At 27.9% G+C, this 18,080-nt stretch overlaps 1 protein-coding gene across 1 annotated transcript in view; it reads right to left on the bottom strand.

Annotated features, from left to right (window-relative positions):
* LOC107456488 (homeodomain-interacting protein kinase 2) overlaps positions 1–18,080 on the bottom strand; it is a 56,161-nt gene that overhangs the window by 12,446 nt on the left and 25,635 nt on the right. The window contains exons 8-22 of the mRNA XM_071184420.1: positions 17,084–17,203; positions 16,896–16,982; positions 15,078–15,262; positions 13,046–13,199; positions 11,981–12,200; positions 11,808–11,899; positions 9,668–9,733; positions 9,413–9,589; positions 7,958–8,178; positions 6,369–6,548; positions 4,983–5,114; positions 3,611–3,744; positions 2,704–2,884; positions 1,309–1,654; positions 57–190 (exon numbers count right to left, since the gene is read on the bottom strand). Coding sequence (XP_071040521.1) covers positions 57–190; positions 1,309–1,654; positions 2,704–2,884; positions 3,611–3,744; positions 4,983–5,114; positions 6,369–6,548; positions 7,958–8,178; positions 9,413–9,589; positions 9,668–9,733; positions 11,808–11,899; positions 11,981–12,200; positions 13,046–13,199; positions 15,078–15,262; positions 16,896–16,982; positions 17,084–17,203 — 2,429 coding nt within the window. The remainder of the gene's footprint in view (positions 1–56; positions 191–1,308; positions 1,655–2,703; positions 2,885–3,610; positions 3,745–4,982; positions 5,115–6,368; positions 6,549–7,957; positions 8,179–9,412; positions 9,590–9,667; positions 9,734–11,807; positions 11,900–11,980; positions 12,201–13,045; positions 13,200–15,077; positions 15,263–16,895; positions 16,983–17,083; positions 17,204–18,080) is intronic.

The raw sequence follows: 18,080 nt of genomic DNA, 5'->3' as shown, positions 1-18,080 counted from the left end.
TAAGATGCTGGAACAAGGCACTATCAAGTATTTCTAAGTACAAAATTAAGATTCACCTGTATAAATCAGCCTGCGTAGTGAGATACAAAGGCTGACCAATATGTTGTAATGGAGAAAGATGAGCTGATGTAACACTAGGACCATGTCGGCCACCTCTACTACTAATGTTGCAGGGCAAAACAATAGTTTTCTGAAAAGTTCAAAAACATATTGGTACTTCTATTTGAAGGTATAGAATAGACATAGAATTGAACACTGACATAATGTATAAGTACTACTATTTATAGGCATAGCTCAAAATTCAATTAAAAACTGATATTATTTTATACTACCACTAAAGAGCACTGTGAAAGATCACGAGAAGTAAATTTTAAGGAAATTAGTTTAAGAATGTCTAGAAATATCTGCCAACATTGTAATCTTCATGATCGCTAAATCTGAATTCGCATTTTACTTGACAAAATGTTATTAAAGAACATTCTTACATAAAACTAAAGAATCTGTTATGAAATTTATAAAACATTTACAAATACACTAGTCAACTTTGTAAATGCTGTCATTTTGAAAACATCAAATACACTTTTTAAAAAAATCTCTTTTATTAATCTTGACAAAATTTTTTTTATCAATTACATAATTTTTTTTTAACACTGTGTAATACTTAATCCCAATTTCAAAACTTAATTTCTGAATAAATAAAAATAAGGAAAAATCTAAATGTCAGATTTAATTAAAAACAACTTGCTTTTAATGTTCATACACAGTAGACTTATTTGCTTTTAAAATTTTTTTGTCAAAGGTCTGCTCATAACATCCAATTTGAGTGATTTTATCAATTCACTTAGCATTTCACATTCAATTAACACTTAGAAAAAAAATTCCTTCACTTTTCCAGACTGATTTTACGCTCTTTCCCTGATTTTTGTAATCAATGGCACAAAAATTTGTGCCATTGATCAATTTTTCAATTAAACCTTGTTCTTATATACATAAATTTTATGTAAGAAAAAACACTTTTACAAACTATTAGAATTGTAATAATTTAAAAAAAAAAAAAAAAAAAAAAAAAAAAACGACCATTTTTTTTATAAAAAAAATCTTGATCATAAATGCTGCTCAAACATATATTAAAGTCATTTTAATTTAATTCCTTGACTTATCCAGATTGATTAAACTCCCATACTTTTGTGTCCATCCAGATTTTAAGAATTTATAAAGTTCAGCAGATTAATCAACTCAAACATATTAATGAAAACAGTCTGTATTCTAACAATAAAAGTAATTTAATATAATAAAAAGAAAATTCACCTCTTTGTTTCGTAATGGTGAACTGCTACACTTTATGAGCTTTTCACCTTCTAAATTCTGAACTTGTTGCTTAGAATAGTATTGATATGAATCTTTCTCAACACCACTAGAAGCATGTCGAGTAGAAGCTAAATTGCTTGATGATCGGCTAGATGTCACTAAAATGCTATCCGACTGAGGATTCGATGATGAATGGGATTGCTGACAGCAATCATTATCAGCTAAAACTTCTTGCTTGGTTGGCAAAATCAAAGAATTTTGGCTACCAAATTGGGATCGTGCTTCAGCATTCCCTTGCGCTTGAACTTTTTCCAGTAATCTCTTTTTTTGGGAAATGGGTTGGCAACTGTAAGTCACAAAAGAAATTAGTTATGTATTTTAGCACAAAGAAAAATAAATATAATCATATCTTTTTAAAGAGCATGTTAACAAAACTAACTTTAATTATTTAAATTTCAATAAAAATTAATAAAACTAATTTCAATAAAAAATGAATTACTATATCTTGCTTGATTAGTAAATCTCCATGAACTTTACAACCATTCAACCTTTACACCAATAATTTTTTTCTATTGTTTAAAGTTCTTAATTTATAGACATAAAATCAATAAAATTCAAAAACATTTTCAAAGACTTTACATAATCATGATAAAATAGCTAGTTTGTGATAAATATTGCAGAGAAAATTGTAAAAATCATGATTTTTTTTTTTTGTAATTTAGAATGACAATTGATATGGTAAAGAAAATCTCTCTTAAAAATAAAGAAAATTAAGCACTTTTTACAAAGCCTGAATAAAAAAATGCATCTTTAAGGGCTTTTAAAAAAACATAAATAAAAAATAAGCATGCTTAAGCACTTTCTAAAAATGCTACACACCCTGTATATATTATTTCAGATTCAGCATTATGTTAGACATTTAATCTTGACACACCAAATTGAAGCACTACAAAAATGGAGAAAACCTCCTTAGAGCTGAGCAGGCTAGGAAATCCTTTTTAAATGAATTATCTCGTAGGTGTTTCAAAAATAATTGACAATCTCGAAAAAAAAAATATAACAAAAATACAGTTGGCTGCATTTAGCTTTGGATATCCTTTTTTGCAGTAAATTTGTGAGGAATCTGAGGTGAAAGTTAAAGAATACCTTTGCACATCATGCAAATAGTTTTTCATTTAGCAGTGCCACTTGTTATAGAACTTTGAAATTATTTTTAAAATTAAGTACAGGTTAAGTAATTATTTTTTGAACCAGATTGATTTTTCAAATAATTTACAATTTTCGGGATACCAGGTATCAATTCAATTTGTGCTTAACAATGACAAAGAAGGGAAAAATAAATTATTTGCTGGAGGGCTTAAAAAAAGGAGGAGCGGGAATTGAAATATAACCTACGTTGATTTTTCCTTCTGTGGCTCAGGCTTGATTACTCGACCAATAACTGATGACGTGAAATGAGGAAGTGCTTGCAAAGGACTGTTGTAGCCTTCAGAATCAGAATCTCTCACAGTAACACAGCTAATAACATTTTTCCTGTGCAGCTGACCACCCCCATAGGACATCTTCCCATTTTGATCTATAATAAAAATCACAATTAATATTCAAATCGAAAACTGAATTAACTTGATTGAAACAGAGATAAAAATCACTCAACAGAAAAAACTGATAGTTTTAACAAATATTATTTTAAAGAGGTTAGTCTATAACTAGAAAGCAATAATTAGGATTCAATTATATATGTGGATAGGTTAGGCATGACCTAGAGAACTGAAACAGAAAAAATAACCTAATTTAAAAAAAAATTCTTTTTTTTTGTCTTAATTAAGTTACTTAGGATACTCTAGAATAATTTATTAAAATTGTATTTAGAATTAAAAGATAAATTACCTAGGGAAAAAATTATAATAAAAGTTAATATTATTAAATTAGGCATTTTCAGGAAAATTCAAAAGTAAACGTAGAATTGAAAATTATTTGGTTCTATTTCTAGTAATAGAACTTTGGTTCTTTTTCTAGTTGCAACATATTAATGGACTTTTTTAAAACTTTAAATTAATCAAAGTTCTTGTATAGTAATTTAAAAATTTTCAATCTTACAAGCACACACTGTTTTTCACATATCCATACCACAGTATTCCTTACAATTTCAAATGGTAGGTTTTAAGGACACAATATATAAACTTAATAGGGTTTTTATTGTTTTCAAAGAGAAATCAGTTTGCAATTCTTCATATAGGGAGGAAAAAAAAAAAAGATTTTGAAATCAAATTATTTTTTAAAAACTTAAGATAATAATACAAACCATTTTCACCTTCTGGTGTTAAAACCAACACACTGTCACAGTTAGTTGTAGATGATACTTCTGCAGTATTAACATTTAGATGGTTGGAGTTCATTTTTTTTGAATCACAAGCTTTACATTTCTTCGTATCACAACTATAAAACAAAACATGAATTTTTATTTTTACATGAAATCCTAAACAGAAATTACGACATAGCTTTGTGTTCTAGGATAAATTTATTAAACAGTAAATAAAAGCTTGCAATTTCAGCAGAATTACATTCATTCTCAACGAATTCCCAAATTAAAAGATGTCTTATACTGTGTGTTGATAAACATTAAACACAAATGGAATGCTTATTCGAAGAATAAGCAAACAATGTTGCAAACTTATTTTTAATCCTAATACACAGGGATGAGTTTTGCAGAAAACTAAAATTTTTTTTACATGCATAGCACATGTGTGTAGGAAGCATTTCTACATGCACACAGATTATATATGCACATATATGCACACAGATTAAAACTTAAATACAACTAAAATAAACTTCCCTCTAAAAAAACAAACTTTAGAAGGAAAAGAGGACCCTTTGGGAGACCAGCTGCGTTTGCTTGAAACAGTCTTTAGAAAGTTAAAACTCTGAAGAAAGTTGAAACTCTCAGTTTTAAAAACTTTGAATAAAAGAGGTATATTGAAAGTTTGTTAATTTTGTGTCTGATTTAGTAGAATATCCTGAAAATCTAGATTAAAAGCTATTAAGAATGATAAAAATTAATTTAACCTTTTTTTCTTTCTAAGCATGACTTTTTAATCTAAACAAATATATGATCAATTACCTATACTACATCTGAATAAAGCTCAATAACATGAATGGAACACAAATAATGTCACAAAAGCAGACAAAACAGAAGAACATAATTTTGTCCTTTCTTCCTCAGTGTAAAAACACAAAGGCATATTCTCCAACATTAGCCATACAATCATCAGTAATACTTACATTTTAATATTCACTAAAACTATACATCGTCAACCACAAAACTGTCGACACACAACATACATCTAATTGTTATAACAAAACAACAAAAAATACATTTTAACAATAACATTTTTACATTATAAACAACTAAATATGAACACAATATCCAGGATCAAAAAATACAATATACAGTAAATATCAAAAGATACATAAAATGAAAAATTTCTAGAACATACTATAGTACATAATTAGTGCAAATGCTTTTTTTGGATGAAAAAAGAAAAAAAATTTAATGAGAAATATTTCAAAGTTAAACCAGAATTGCAGAAATTTACATTAGTTACCAAATATTGAAAATCAGAGGAATTAATAGTAAGACCTTTTTTCCGACAAGTAATAAAGACAATATTCAATACCTGATTGTTGAATCTATTTCTTCTTCAGAATCTGAACTGATGGTGATGACACTTACAACCGGACTAGGAGTATCGTGTATAACTATAGTTGGCCTCTGGTGAACCTTGTCCGATCTAGCTGGTACTCGATTTCTATAAAAAAATTTCATACAATCAAACACAGTTGTTTAAACATCAAGTGAATAGAAATTAATATAAATTTTTTGAATAATAAAATTTTTATAGATTTATAAATAACACTAAAAGGGAAAATAAAAAATAAACTAATTCAATAAAAGCATGAACCTTCTCCTCTTTGTGTATTTACAAACTCAAGTATATGAAATTAACTTCCACGTTCAGCTTAAACTTTTTATATTTATGTGAATTTTAAATTCTAAGTTTATAACAAATAAGAAAAAAGTATTAACTTAACGTTAGATAATTCTTTATCTTGAGATGGTTAAGAAAGGTAATAATTAATTTCTTCATTAAAAAAAGAATAATTACCCTAAGTTAATACAAAAAAGTGAAAAAGATAAATATGGTAATTAAGTTTTAATTCTTCTTGTCATTATATCAAAATCAGTCGATACTTAAACAAATTGCAAAATATTATGTGTATATATACGCATAAAAAAAAGGAAAACTTAAAACTTGCTGAAAATGTGCCGTGTTATATTTAATACAGAAAAATTAGAAAAACAAAAAAGCCTAATAATCAGGGCTAGGATGCTGTTGATAAATGTGTTTCGGTTGACCATATTTTTAAGGGGCATTATTCAAAATTCTGGGATATTTTTTTTATTATTTTTTATGAATTTCGAATAACAGTTATAATTTTAAGAGCAGTTTACTTGTGAACTAATAATTTTCTTTATAAATTATGTCAAATTTTGTGTTAAGTGTAAGTTTCTTTCTGAAATTTCAAATTAATTTTTGCAAACCATTCTAAATCTTTCGATTAACAGAACACAAAAAAAAAAAAAAAAAAAAGANAAAAAAAAAAAAAAAAAAAAAAAAAAAATTATAATACAATGGAATTCTGATGCTTTTCAAGATAGTAACTAAAGAATAATAAATACTAAAAAATTTTTTCAATCAGGTATTTATTTTTAAATTATATATTTAACTCTTTAATAAATTTATAAACATAAGTTACAATAATTAAAAAAAAAAAAAAAAAAGCTAATGTAATAATTTTTTAGATAGTTTTGATGGCATGTAAAGGCTGTCTTAGAATATTTTTTTAAAGAATTTTTTGTTCATCAACATACAATCCCTGCTTATAATACACAAAGAAAAAAAAAGGCAATGAGTAGATACACTTTCCAAAAAAATCCGGCCATTAAGAAAGTCAACAAGTAAATAAAATTGAATTCTCTTAGGCACTCCAATAAGACATACCTTTCATAAGATTTTGAAGAGTGTGTGACATCCCACTGACTGGCTGGTATGCAACAGTTTTGATTGGATTGTATATGATGTGAAGTCAGAGGACTTTCCCACTTGGGTGGAGAGCTCTCTTTAACCCTCTTTTTTACAGGAGACAATTGAGAGTTGCTCATGTCCTTCTCCTTTCCAGGCCTAAAAAACAATATGTCTCATTCATTTATCAAGCATTAGAAAAATTTAGTAATTGGTCTGAAGGAGTAAGGTATTATTAGTCTGAACACATTTTCCGTTTATGTGCCACTATTAGCTTTTTGTTTTAATTAATGAAAAACTGAATTGATACGATACGTACAAAGAATACCCAATGTTTAAATTTATAATGAAATAAGCTTTTTTATGACAATGAAAGAAAAAAAAACTGATCAATACCATTCGCTCATATCGATTGCTGATCTGGGGGACCGCTCGATCCGCACAACTGTTTGCTGCTTTTGCTTCGTGAGGCTACACTAATTGTTAAATGACTTATTTTGCATAAGTTTTTGATTTTCAATTACAATTTTCGTTTTAGTAACTGGGAGTTTTAGTTGGTTCTATTTTTCTCTTCGCTTTTTCTTTCACATGTTAACGATAGAAAAGGTTTTCCTCTAATTCGTTTGATTAGACATCAAATTCCAAGTGACGAGACTGCAAATGTATTTCTTGGGTGACACTGGTTCTAAACAATCCTATATATCTTAGGCTCAGACCGCTAAAAGCAAGTCCAAATTCATCTCGTGTGAACTAGGGTAAAATTTTTAAATATAATTTTAATCTTTCTTACATAGTCTTGGAATGTAATTAAATGGGTGCTACTATAAAAAACATTTTTTTGTTTGTTTTTGTCTAATTAATGTAGTTCAGCGTTTTGTTTACAGGATTTTTTTATAAATTAATAGCTTACTGACACGAAAATGTAGTTTTCTTTGATAATAAAATTACAATTAAGATATGTGATCTAATTGCGACAGTTTTATATTTTTGAACAAAGTAAGGTTCTTTTAATTAAATTATATTTTAATAATTTATTTGAGTTATTTTCAGCAGCTTAATCTCTTGATTTAAAGAAACTGATATTAGTATCTATTAACAAAATGCATTAGCAACTTTTCACGTTTGAATTGCACGCATTTATGTGCAGTTTTGAAAAGTTATTATGAAATTTATTGAACTGATTTAAAGTAAGATGGCATACATTCATTCATTGTATATTGAATAGTTATTTTAATAATTTTTTAATCTTTTAATCACCTATTTTATTTATGAATGATTATTTGTAACAGATGCTTTAACTCAGCAAGAAATTGTTGATACCGTCAAATTTTGAGCACCTTATTTCATGCCTTTTAAAATTAAGAGCTTTCCCTCTTAAGTCGAATTTTGCAGGGGCGGCATATCTTCGTGAAATTAACGTAACACATGAAAAGAAAATGTTTCTTTTTCTTGAAAACTCATAAAGTCAAAAGACTTCTGGTGGTAAAGTGCATCAAAAACATGACAATTTGCTATTTATAAAATCTAAATATTTTTTTATCTTTAAAAATAACTATTGTATATCCTACCTTAGTTTTGTTTGGCGTTTTGTCGATGTACTGTTACTACTAGAGGATTTTGAGCCATTAGAAGAGTGATGCAATCTTGTTGGTATTAAATTACAGTGGGATGAATTAGAGGCTACAACACCCCATGCTTGCTGAACACTAGGTGCCAAGGCTTGAGGTAAAAGATGGTTTAAATGAGTCCGGTCTCTAAGATGTTCGTAGACAGCAGAGTCATGGAGTTCCTAAAATACAAAGATTTCTTCATAAATCATCAAAAATATATTAATATTTAATTAAAACAGAAAAATTTTATCATTTACAGTTTTGTGACTGCATATTGAACAGTTTCTATTCAGAAAGTCTAATATTCGCTGTTTAACTAAAATCCCTTTTACAACAGAGCAATCACAAGTCACATGTTTTAAATGTATAGATGGACGGGTCCCACTCTAAAAAAATTTAAAGACTGAATTTATTTTTTGACTAATTAACACATTCCAGTGTTGTTTATTAGAATTTACAGAAATTTATAGCTATCTGACATCAAAATGCACCTTTCCATGATAATGGCTCATATAGTAAATCAATAATTTCTCTATTTTTTCTAAAAAAATAAACAATATTTTTCTTTACAGCAAACAAAACAAAAATAGCTAACATAGTATACTTTTTTACACTAATCACTGAGTAAAACAGCGATATAAACCACTGACTTTTTCGTAAAGCAATTAATTTTCCATTTCACCATTATCATTCATCTTAGCTTAATAGATTTCCTTTCTTAAAAAATAAATAATTGTAATTTAACTATAAAGAGACGGGAGAAAGCGTTAACTAAAACAGAATTTATATTCAACAATAGTAGAAAATTTATTTTCGCAAGTAAATGTTGAAATTCAACCAATAATATTCTTTCGTTGTGGAGTGACATTATTACCCGATTATTTAGCAATAAATATTAAAATAATAACGTTTTTGCTAAAATTTAATTTAAAAAACAATTGGGAAAGAGATATTGATGGAACTTAGTCCACTGATTTTTTTCAAGACTGATTTCAGTTTCCAGGACTAAAGAGTGGCACATCTTTGAAAAGCTTTTGCTAAGGAAAAAAAATAGCTAACGTTTCGGAGCACTAAACTTGAAGCAAAGCTGCATGCTTAAATTTTAAATTTCTTTTTGAAGAGTTATCTGGACTTAAACCCTTTAACTTAACAATTATCTTACGCTTACTTATCTCTGGATTTTAAGTCAAGGGGTTAAATATTAATGCTACTATGATATAAGGGTGTTTTTCAATAAAGAGATAATGTTTGCCTTGAATTAAAATTTAACTTGAATTAAAGATCTATTTTTATATTATATATATTATTCTAAATGGTCAATTAGTTCAAAAATTTAAAAAAGAATTATTTAATCATCAAAGAGCAGTAACAAAAGAGAGGATAAGAAAAGCTTTAAAAGACAATAATACATACAACTGGTATGACTGCTGGTTGATCTGACAATAGAGCTGCTCTTTCTAACACTAAAGAACGACTCCACGTTTCTGAGTCCGAGAGTAATGGTTGCTGAATCGCTCGTTGTGAAGGAAGTTGTTGCCAGGATGGCACAAACATTTGTCGACTAGTAGGCCAACCAGACTGGATAGCATTCTACAAAAATAAATGGAAATTAAGCAAATAATACAAAATATCTCAAGACTTTTGAGATATAATTGTCAAACACTTTACCGTCAAAAGCATCTGGCGACCATTTTGTTCTACAACTGAAACAGGGACATACTGTTGTGCACCAACCTAGAATACAATCATGACACATTAAAAGCTATAACAGACCTATTTTAAATCATATTTAATTAAAAAATGGTCTAAAATTTTTTTAACTTTGACATACAAATTTAAGCAAATTGGACTGGCTGTTAACAAACTAATTTATTTTCATGTTATGCAATATGGAAATTAACCTAATGATGAGGTCTGTTATTCTGGATTAAGTACTAAGGATATTTTCTTTCTAAAGACTGTTATGAATGTTCTAAAGATTGTTCTAGCAACTGTCTAAATATTTCATAAGAAAAATCAATTTTTGAAACTGGTTACATAATTGACTAAAAAGGCACTTTGATACAAGAAAGTATTGTCAAAGTTCAATTATGTAGATCAAATCAAATTTTGTTTAGTAGTTATTATACAATCAAAAATAAAATTTTCAGACATTGCTCACTGTTATTACTAAAGTAATGGCATACTTTAATGATGACAAATTAATGAACTATTTAATGACAAATTGAATAAACTATTTAACTAATACAAAACAAATAAAAAAAATTAGTTTTGTTATTTGACAAATTTTATTTAGAATTCAACTAAGTGAATTTATTATAAGTAATCTTGCTTTTATAATTACAGCAACCGTTGATACAAATAACCAGATATCATTCATTTCTTTCAATTATCAAAACAAAATAAGCAGACCACATCAGTAAGATGCATAAAAAATAAAATTAACAAACTTTAACGTCAGACCAATAGGCACTCAAAGAAAAAGCAAACTGAATTTAAGATGGTTAGATGGCTTGGAAAAATATCTTGTACTGTAGACAAAAAACTTACAGGTGAAAGATTAGGTTGGGCTCAATGCCAGGTTGTCGAGCTAATAAAGAAGACTATAACAATACTATGAAATCTTTTTAAAGTGTTACTGGTCCACAAAAAGTTTTAACACTGTAGCATATTTATATCAACTTAATAGTTTGTTTTAAAGTTATAGTAACAACAACAGCATGATGAGGGCAATGTGGTTAGCATTGCATAGCGATAGTGTTTACATCTAAGATAAGCTGATACATATTGATCTGAAGCTGGGTGGTTTCAAGTTGCCATTGATGAAAGGACAAAATCCTAGTCTTTCACAACATCTCATGTGCCTTAACCAATGGGCAATTGAAGCTCAATGAAGTTCTTTTAGTTGCAAACATACTATAAGCTCAGTGCACATTAGTGGACTGACTCGCACATTTTGGGTTTGAAAGGCGAAAATTTTTTTTAATACATAAACGCACACACATATAAATATTTGTTCTATATATGTCTATTTTTTATAGATGCACTACAAAATTTCATTCCTCGATGCTTGCTTACTCGCAAAGTCTATTTTTCAGACATTTTTTAACAATCAAAATAAAGAACACTTTGTTTCCTTTATCAAAAAAATCATTATCTTTTAATCTTACATAGATCTTTTAAAAAAATTTATCATCATTTTTTATTTCTTCTTGCTGTTTTTTCAATATCTACATTTATTCCGTCTCAATAACGATGAAAGGATTGTTGAAAAGAAAAGAGCAGTAAAAGAAAACAAACTTCATGGAAAAATAAACTATGAACACTTATTAAGCTGAATATTAATAGTGTTCAAAAAAACCAGACAAAATTTGTTTCACTATAAATTATAGATGTTTTTACAAAAACATCGACTTAAATCTGTTCCTGGTTTCAGATTTTTTATAATTAAATTGGAAAAATACACTTTTGGAAAAAAGATAAAATTTTACCTTAAAGGCCTATTATATGGAAAAACTTATTCTCCTGACTTTCCCAATGTTTAACGATTCTGGATATGGGACTTTCAACTGTATGCATATGATACATATACATTAGGGGGATCAGAATATAATGTTGTTTTGGAGCATTAAATATTCGTTAGTCTTAAAGACCAATTAATTTTTTTCGATCCGGTATTGAAAGGTTGTTGCTAATGAGGGTGAATACATAATTGATTAAAAACAAAATCTTGGTAAGAAATATCAAATGCACAGAAACAACATTACTTTCCGGCCCCCCAAAATATATATACATAACATTTAATTACCTGTGTTAAAAGCGATGGTTGAATATGAAGAGCCTGTGGCTGAGCAGACTGTGCTACAACAGGTACTACATGCTTTGCTGGAGAATTTAAACCTAAAATATTATAAAATCGAAAATTAAATGTTTTACAAAAAATATACATCACTTAAGCAAACAACAGAATGAAAGCATTACCTGGATAAGAAGGGCATAAAATGGAGGAAACGCAAAGAGACTGAGCTGCATGCTGGAAAGGATCTACACGAGCAGCTGCGGCCGCTGCTGCAGCAGCAGCATACTGGTTCGTTGCTACAGCTGCAACTCGAGGTTGACTTTGAGTTTGGGATATATTCACCCTTGCAGGGGCTGTTAATTGATGAGCTGGTTGATAGAAACTTGCTGACTGCAATTGATACTACAGAAAAAAAAGACATTTAAATAAATTGATAGAAAACAAAAGAACAAACTTACAGCTGAGAGCAATTGAAACTAAGAAAAAAAAACAATTAAATGAATAAATATCGAATATAGGAATTGATAACAATGAATGACACTATAAAAAATTATAATTTAATGGAGTTTCTATTTAGTTTGAGAAATAAAGTTCAATGACCTTGTTTCCAAGTAATTTGGCAAAATTTAAACGTAATTTCGTACCATCATTTATCTCTATCTTGAAATTTTGTTCATACTATTTTATTAAAAAATACTTCTTTTTAATCATTTATTGTATCAAATATTAGATCTAGTGAAAAACATGACATCGCTAAATTAACAATTGCATTACAGTGAAATAAGAACAGCTGTTTTATTTCACTGTAATGCAATTTTTTTAAAAGAAATAATTACATTATATGTTAAAAATCTTTACCTTGAATCTAAAAACCTGATATTTGTCACCAATAATTTTAAGATTGGTAATATTCTAGGCATGTCAGAGACTTTTTAATTAAATTTTTTTTCTTCCAGCAATCTTCTAATGGAAAATCAAATTATCAAATTTCCTGCCAATTTGAAGGTTTTCCTATGAACTGTAATATCCTTTTAAAAATAAACTTAAAATAGAATAAAATAAGCAAATTTTTTGCTGATCTTAACTGTAAAATATGAATAACGCAACTCGATAAAAAAAAACTTTTAAAACGTGAAATATATACAATAAAAATAGCAAGTAAAACTTATACAAAATTCATGTAATGTAGCTTCAATGAAATTTGATGTAAGAAATGAGATAAAAGAGTGAAGAACATAAAAAAATACCTGATTCTGAAGATTATTCAATGTATTATTGAATGCTAAAGCAACATTTGAAGTTGAAGACAAACTGTTCACGATGGATACTTGATTACCATTACTGTCAAATCCTGGACGAATTTTACGACACACATCCATCATGCTTCCAGATGCTTTTACACTAGAGAAAATTTCAAATAAATATTTATTTAAAACTAAGTCATAACTATTTAGTTTTTTTTGACATGTGTGTTAAGTCAGGTCGGTCAATCAATTTAAAATTCTTGCAAAGCTAGGAAAAAAAAAAAAAAAAAACTGAATTTTTGGGTAATAGCCAGAGATATTCTAATTTTAAGCAGAGTTTTGATTTCACCCAACCTGAGAAACTTAGATGGGTTTTTTTTTTGCAGTTTTACTCAGGGTTTATAAAATTCTACCTTGTTGTCACAAACAAGTTTTTTTTTTATACCACAACTCAAGACATTATCAGGGTGTGCAGCCAGATTTTTCAACAAAAAATAAGCACCTTTTAAGTAGTCCACTCAAAAAATATTTTTAATAAATCACTTTCCAAAGCAAGGAGAAAAAAAACTCTTTTTAAAAGATAGAGAATTAAGTTCTTTTTACAAACATCGAATAAAAAAACACCTTTGAGCACTTTTTAAAAACACTATGCTCCCTGATTATATCATAATTAAAATAAAATATAATGCAAACTTCATAATTAAATTACGTAGATTCTTCCACAATTTCTATATTCTACTGTACTAAAGCATAAGAGGTAAATCCTTCAGAACTAATAAAGCCTCAAAAATGTCATCAAAAATATTTTTGCTTATTAACAATACAATTTCGTTAATAAATTTATTGGACTATTAAAAACCACTCATAAATAAATTCATTTTCCATAACTTTCGAGATATTTTAATTAAAGTTGCTAACATTTCCAGATTTATGAAATTCCCTTGCTTTGTGGTTCCTGTGACACTTAGTTGTTTTACAATCCTATTACCATGCATCTCATTGTGTAAGTCAGCCCATTCTTTTTGATTACGAGGAAGCAAATTTTTGGTATGTTGTGTAAAAAAGTAAACTGCAAAATATATATATATATTTATATAAATCTTAGTAATTAGATAATCTTGGACCAAATGGTTGATGGAAAGGGAAAAAATTCTCACAAGCAATTTAACAAGAAACGTCCATGATACTTCTATAGATGTTTTGTTAATTTAAAAAACCAAACAAAAACAACGTGAAAAATGATAAAAAACAACGTGAGCTAGGTAACTTATGTTGATCGATATATTTATTCGATGTCGATCGATATATTGTCTGCAGACTAGTATATATTTAAGTTTTTTTTTGCCTGAAGAGAGCCAACAACTTAGTTTATTAATAATTTTAATGCTGCCATACATAGTGGATAAATACAAATGTTAATTATAATTTTTAATTCTTGAAAATTGAACTAGCTGTAATAATAAATTGTTTACATCTATCACATAAATTTTTTCTGAGTTCATACAGTAATAAGCTCAGAAAAAGGGATAGAATGATTTTAAATGATATTAGACACGTGGCAAATGAGCATTCAAAAATGTTTTAAAAGTATGGATTCTTAGGATGGGGGTGAAGAATTTTTTTTATTGGAATCCGAATCAAACATTGAGATTGAAGTTGAATCCATTGCAGAGAAAGATTTGTAGCTTTATGGTATGTTTTGAAAGCTTTCAGTGTGTTATATTTTATGAAATACTCCTAAATAATAAATTGTTGAAATACTGTCACTTTAAAAACTTTACATTTAAAGAAAATATGAGAGAAAATTTTGTTGTAGATAATATAATAAAAATAGTTTTTAAAGGGGTAAATTGACTCAGACTTATTAATATCAATCTCAATGTTTACAATGCATCGATATTCCACGATCAATTAATGTCTGTCGTTATTACCAGTGTATTAAAATAGACTCCCCATATTAAAAAAAAAAAACATTTGATGATTGAAAAGTTTACTTATACACTGGAATACACGATAATTAAAATAAACAACTTACTTGCTACAATGAGCATATTCGATGAGGTGGTTTAATGTAACAAAACTGTGGTTAAGAGCTTCACCGGGTGTGATTCGTCGATCTTGATCGAGCGTAAGCATTCTCTTCAAGAGGTCAATAAACTCTCGACGATCAACCTTTTCAGCCAAAAGTTCAGAACCCTCCAAATCATTTGGAACATTAACCTGAGAAAAAAATAATGTACACATTATTAGTATAAGAAATATCTAAACTGTATAATTTCAAGCTACACTATTACTTCGAATATTACAACAATTATTTATAAAATTTACTACTATCCAAGGCATATTTGAGACATTTGATTGTTTTCAAGTATTTAGAACAAGCAGTATATGGCTGCTCAAGGTGGTTATTCCAATTTAGTGGTGAGTGAAGACAGCATCATTGTAGTACTAAGCACATCTTTGGCCGTATGAGATACATTTTAATTTGTTATAAAGAAGAGAAATTCATCCCAAAAAACTGAACAAATTTATTTGAGGAACATTGATTTTTTATTTTGAGAATATGGCCATACTTAAAAATTATGAAATATAGTCCCTAAAAGTGGTCAAGAGATTCATTCTTTTAACATCAAGATTTTCTGTAAAGATAAAAATTCAACAGCTGGGGCTGAGAAGCCAAAGCACCCCAGTCACAACGCCAAGAATTCAAAATAAAAATAGAGTGAACAATTAGGAGCATGGGAAGAGATCTACGGTTGGCCATATATCGAAAGGTAAAATAGCCAAAAACAAAGCAACCGCAATCAATATCAAATTTGAAAATAATTTGGCTATAACTAATTGCCAAAAAGATTGAGAATTAGTATAACCATGTAACTGAAAAATTTTTGTGGTAAAAAATAAAGATTTAGTTGCGCAACAGTGAGTTTTACAGTTGTACTGACATAAAAAGTTAGCCGTTACATTGATTGCCATGAAAAGAAAAACATACCCATATGAGCTTTTCATAAAAATTCAACAATTGGTTTAATTTAATTAAAATTTGATTAAGAATGATTAAAAAAATAAATTTAAGAAATTTTAAAAGTTAGGAAATATGTAATTCCTTTAATGGCATGACTATAAATATATGTAATTTTTTCATACATTTCATCATCTATAAATTCCGTTATGATGCTATTCACAGAAGTACAAACATTTCAAATTAGCTATCAGAAGAATAATTATACATATAACTAGGGATTACAAGCTTCTCCCAAAGTGGAAAAAACCCACCAAGTTGGAGTCATGGAAAAAAAAGAAAGAAATTTTTTTTTACACATCAAGAGAATTGTAAAAAGTAGCAATTTGTATTACTAAATAGTAACAATTCATTACTCAATTGTAACCGTAATTTTAACTACGAAATCGTAATAGCTGTCATCTCTGTATACAGCAGTGACTTTACAGTAAATAATAAAAAAAAAATTAGAATCCCTTTTCCTTAAAGCATTTAGTGTCTTTAACTTTAATTTATAATCTTCTTGGTTTTTTAAAATGTTCTTAGGATGAAGAATTTTAATATATATGAGTGAAAATATTAAAAAAAAATACAATAAATATATGAAAATCACTAAATATGTTAGCTAAAAAATACATATTAATTTAATTTAATGTCAAAGTCTTATTTAATTATCAATTAGCCTTATTTTAATTTAATGTTTAAGCCCAAAAAGTTCTAAACAAAGTTGAAAAGTTACAAATAAAGAAATAAAATAATTTTCTCCAACACTGGCTGCATGCAGAGACAAAACGTTTACGATAGCTGTGGAATTAATGTGTGCCTGAAAAATTACATCACAATGCACCTTACCTGAGCCATATCATCCAAACAATTGAAGATGTATTTTCTAGCCTCTTTACTTTTGATATTAGTTTCACTTTCATGTTCTTCTGGAGTCTAAGAATGAAATAGAAATGGGGGAAGAAAAAAAAACAGTATTACTGAATTTGACAAAAATGATATAGACATATTTTTAAATAAACAGAGTCTTATGATACCTTTAGACGCCAAAATGGATAACTACTATCAGTTTCCCGAAAAAAGAAACGAGTTGTTTTTGTGGCGGCATTCAGCATGTGTTCAGCAGGTACGCCTTGTGTTTGACTGATGTAACGAATCTAGGGAAAGTTGAAAAAATTTACTTTGGCTGATTAATTAAATTGATAATTAATACACATTAAAATTGAACTAATTACATAATACACTAAAATATGTCCTAGAAAAACTTTCTCTTTTATGACAACTAATATCTTTCAAAGTTGTATTTTAATACAAAAAAAAAGTATTTAATTTTTTGTCTATTATTTTTCAATAAGATGCAAAATCATTATCCATTACAAACATTTTATTTAATACAAACAAAAATATCTTTTTCAAATGCTTATTGATGGAAAAAAAAATTATAATATGAAACTCATGACAAAATATATCAAAATATTTTTTTGCATACCTGCAACTTATGAACAATATGATCTACTTGTAGCCAATTTAATGCTAAAATATATTTCTCAAGGTTTGAAAAATTTGATTTGAAATTACTTTAAATGCCAACACAAATAATACTTTACATTTGTAATAGCCTGACAGAAATGTAAAAAAAATTGCTGATAACTTTATTTTTTGACCATGCTTTTCCCCTAACGGTAAAAGTTGGTAGCTATGTTGTTGCAGTAGAGGAAGACAAAATTACCTATTTCAAGAAAACCAAAACTTTTAAAACAAGAAACAATGCTCGGTTACAGCTTCTCTTTAGTCTACTTACAAATGGCAATTTTAACTTATGAGATTATTTTTTAATGCATAGTGATTAGAACATTGTCGGCAAGCTTTTGACAAGTGTCAGTTTAAATCAAGGGTAGAAAACCATAATTAAAATCTAAAGAAACTGCATTTATTCATGGTACAAATATTTATTATTATTAATTGTAAAATTAAATTGCTTTTTATCATTTGTGTATTAAATAGCACATTGTATGCAGTTAAATATTAAATTAC

The sequence above is a fragment of the Parasteatoda tepidariorum genome, chromosome 8 (genome assembly GCF_043381705.1).
Source record: "Parasteatoda tepidariorum isolate YZ-2023 chromosome 8, CAS_Ptep_4.0, whole genome shotgun sequence".
Taxonomy (NCBI): Eukaryota; Metazoa; Arthropoda; class Arachnida; order Araneae; family Theridiidae; genus Parasteatoda; species Parasteatoda tepidariorum.
This window is presented reverse-complemented; position numbering and strand designations above follow the sequence as displayed.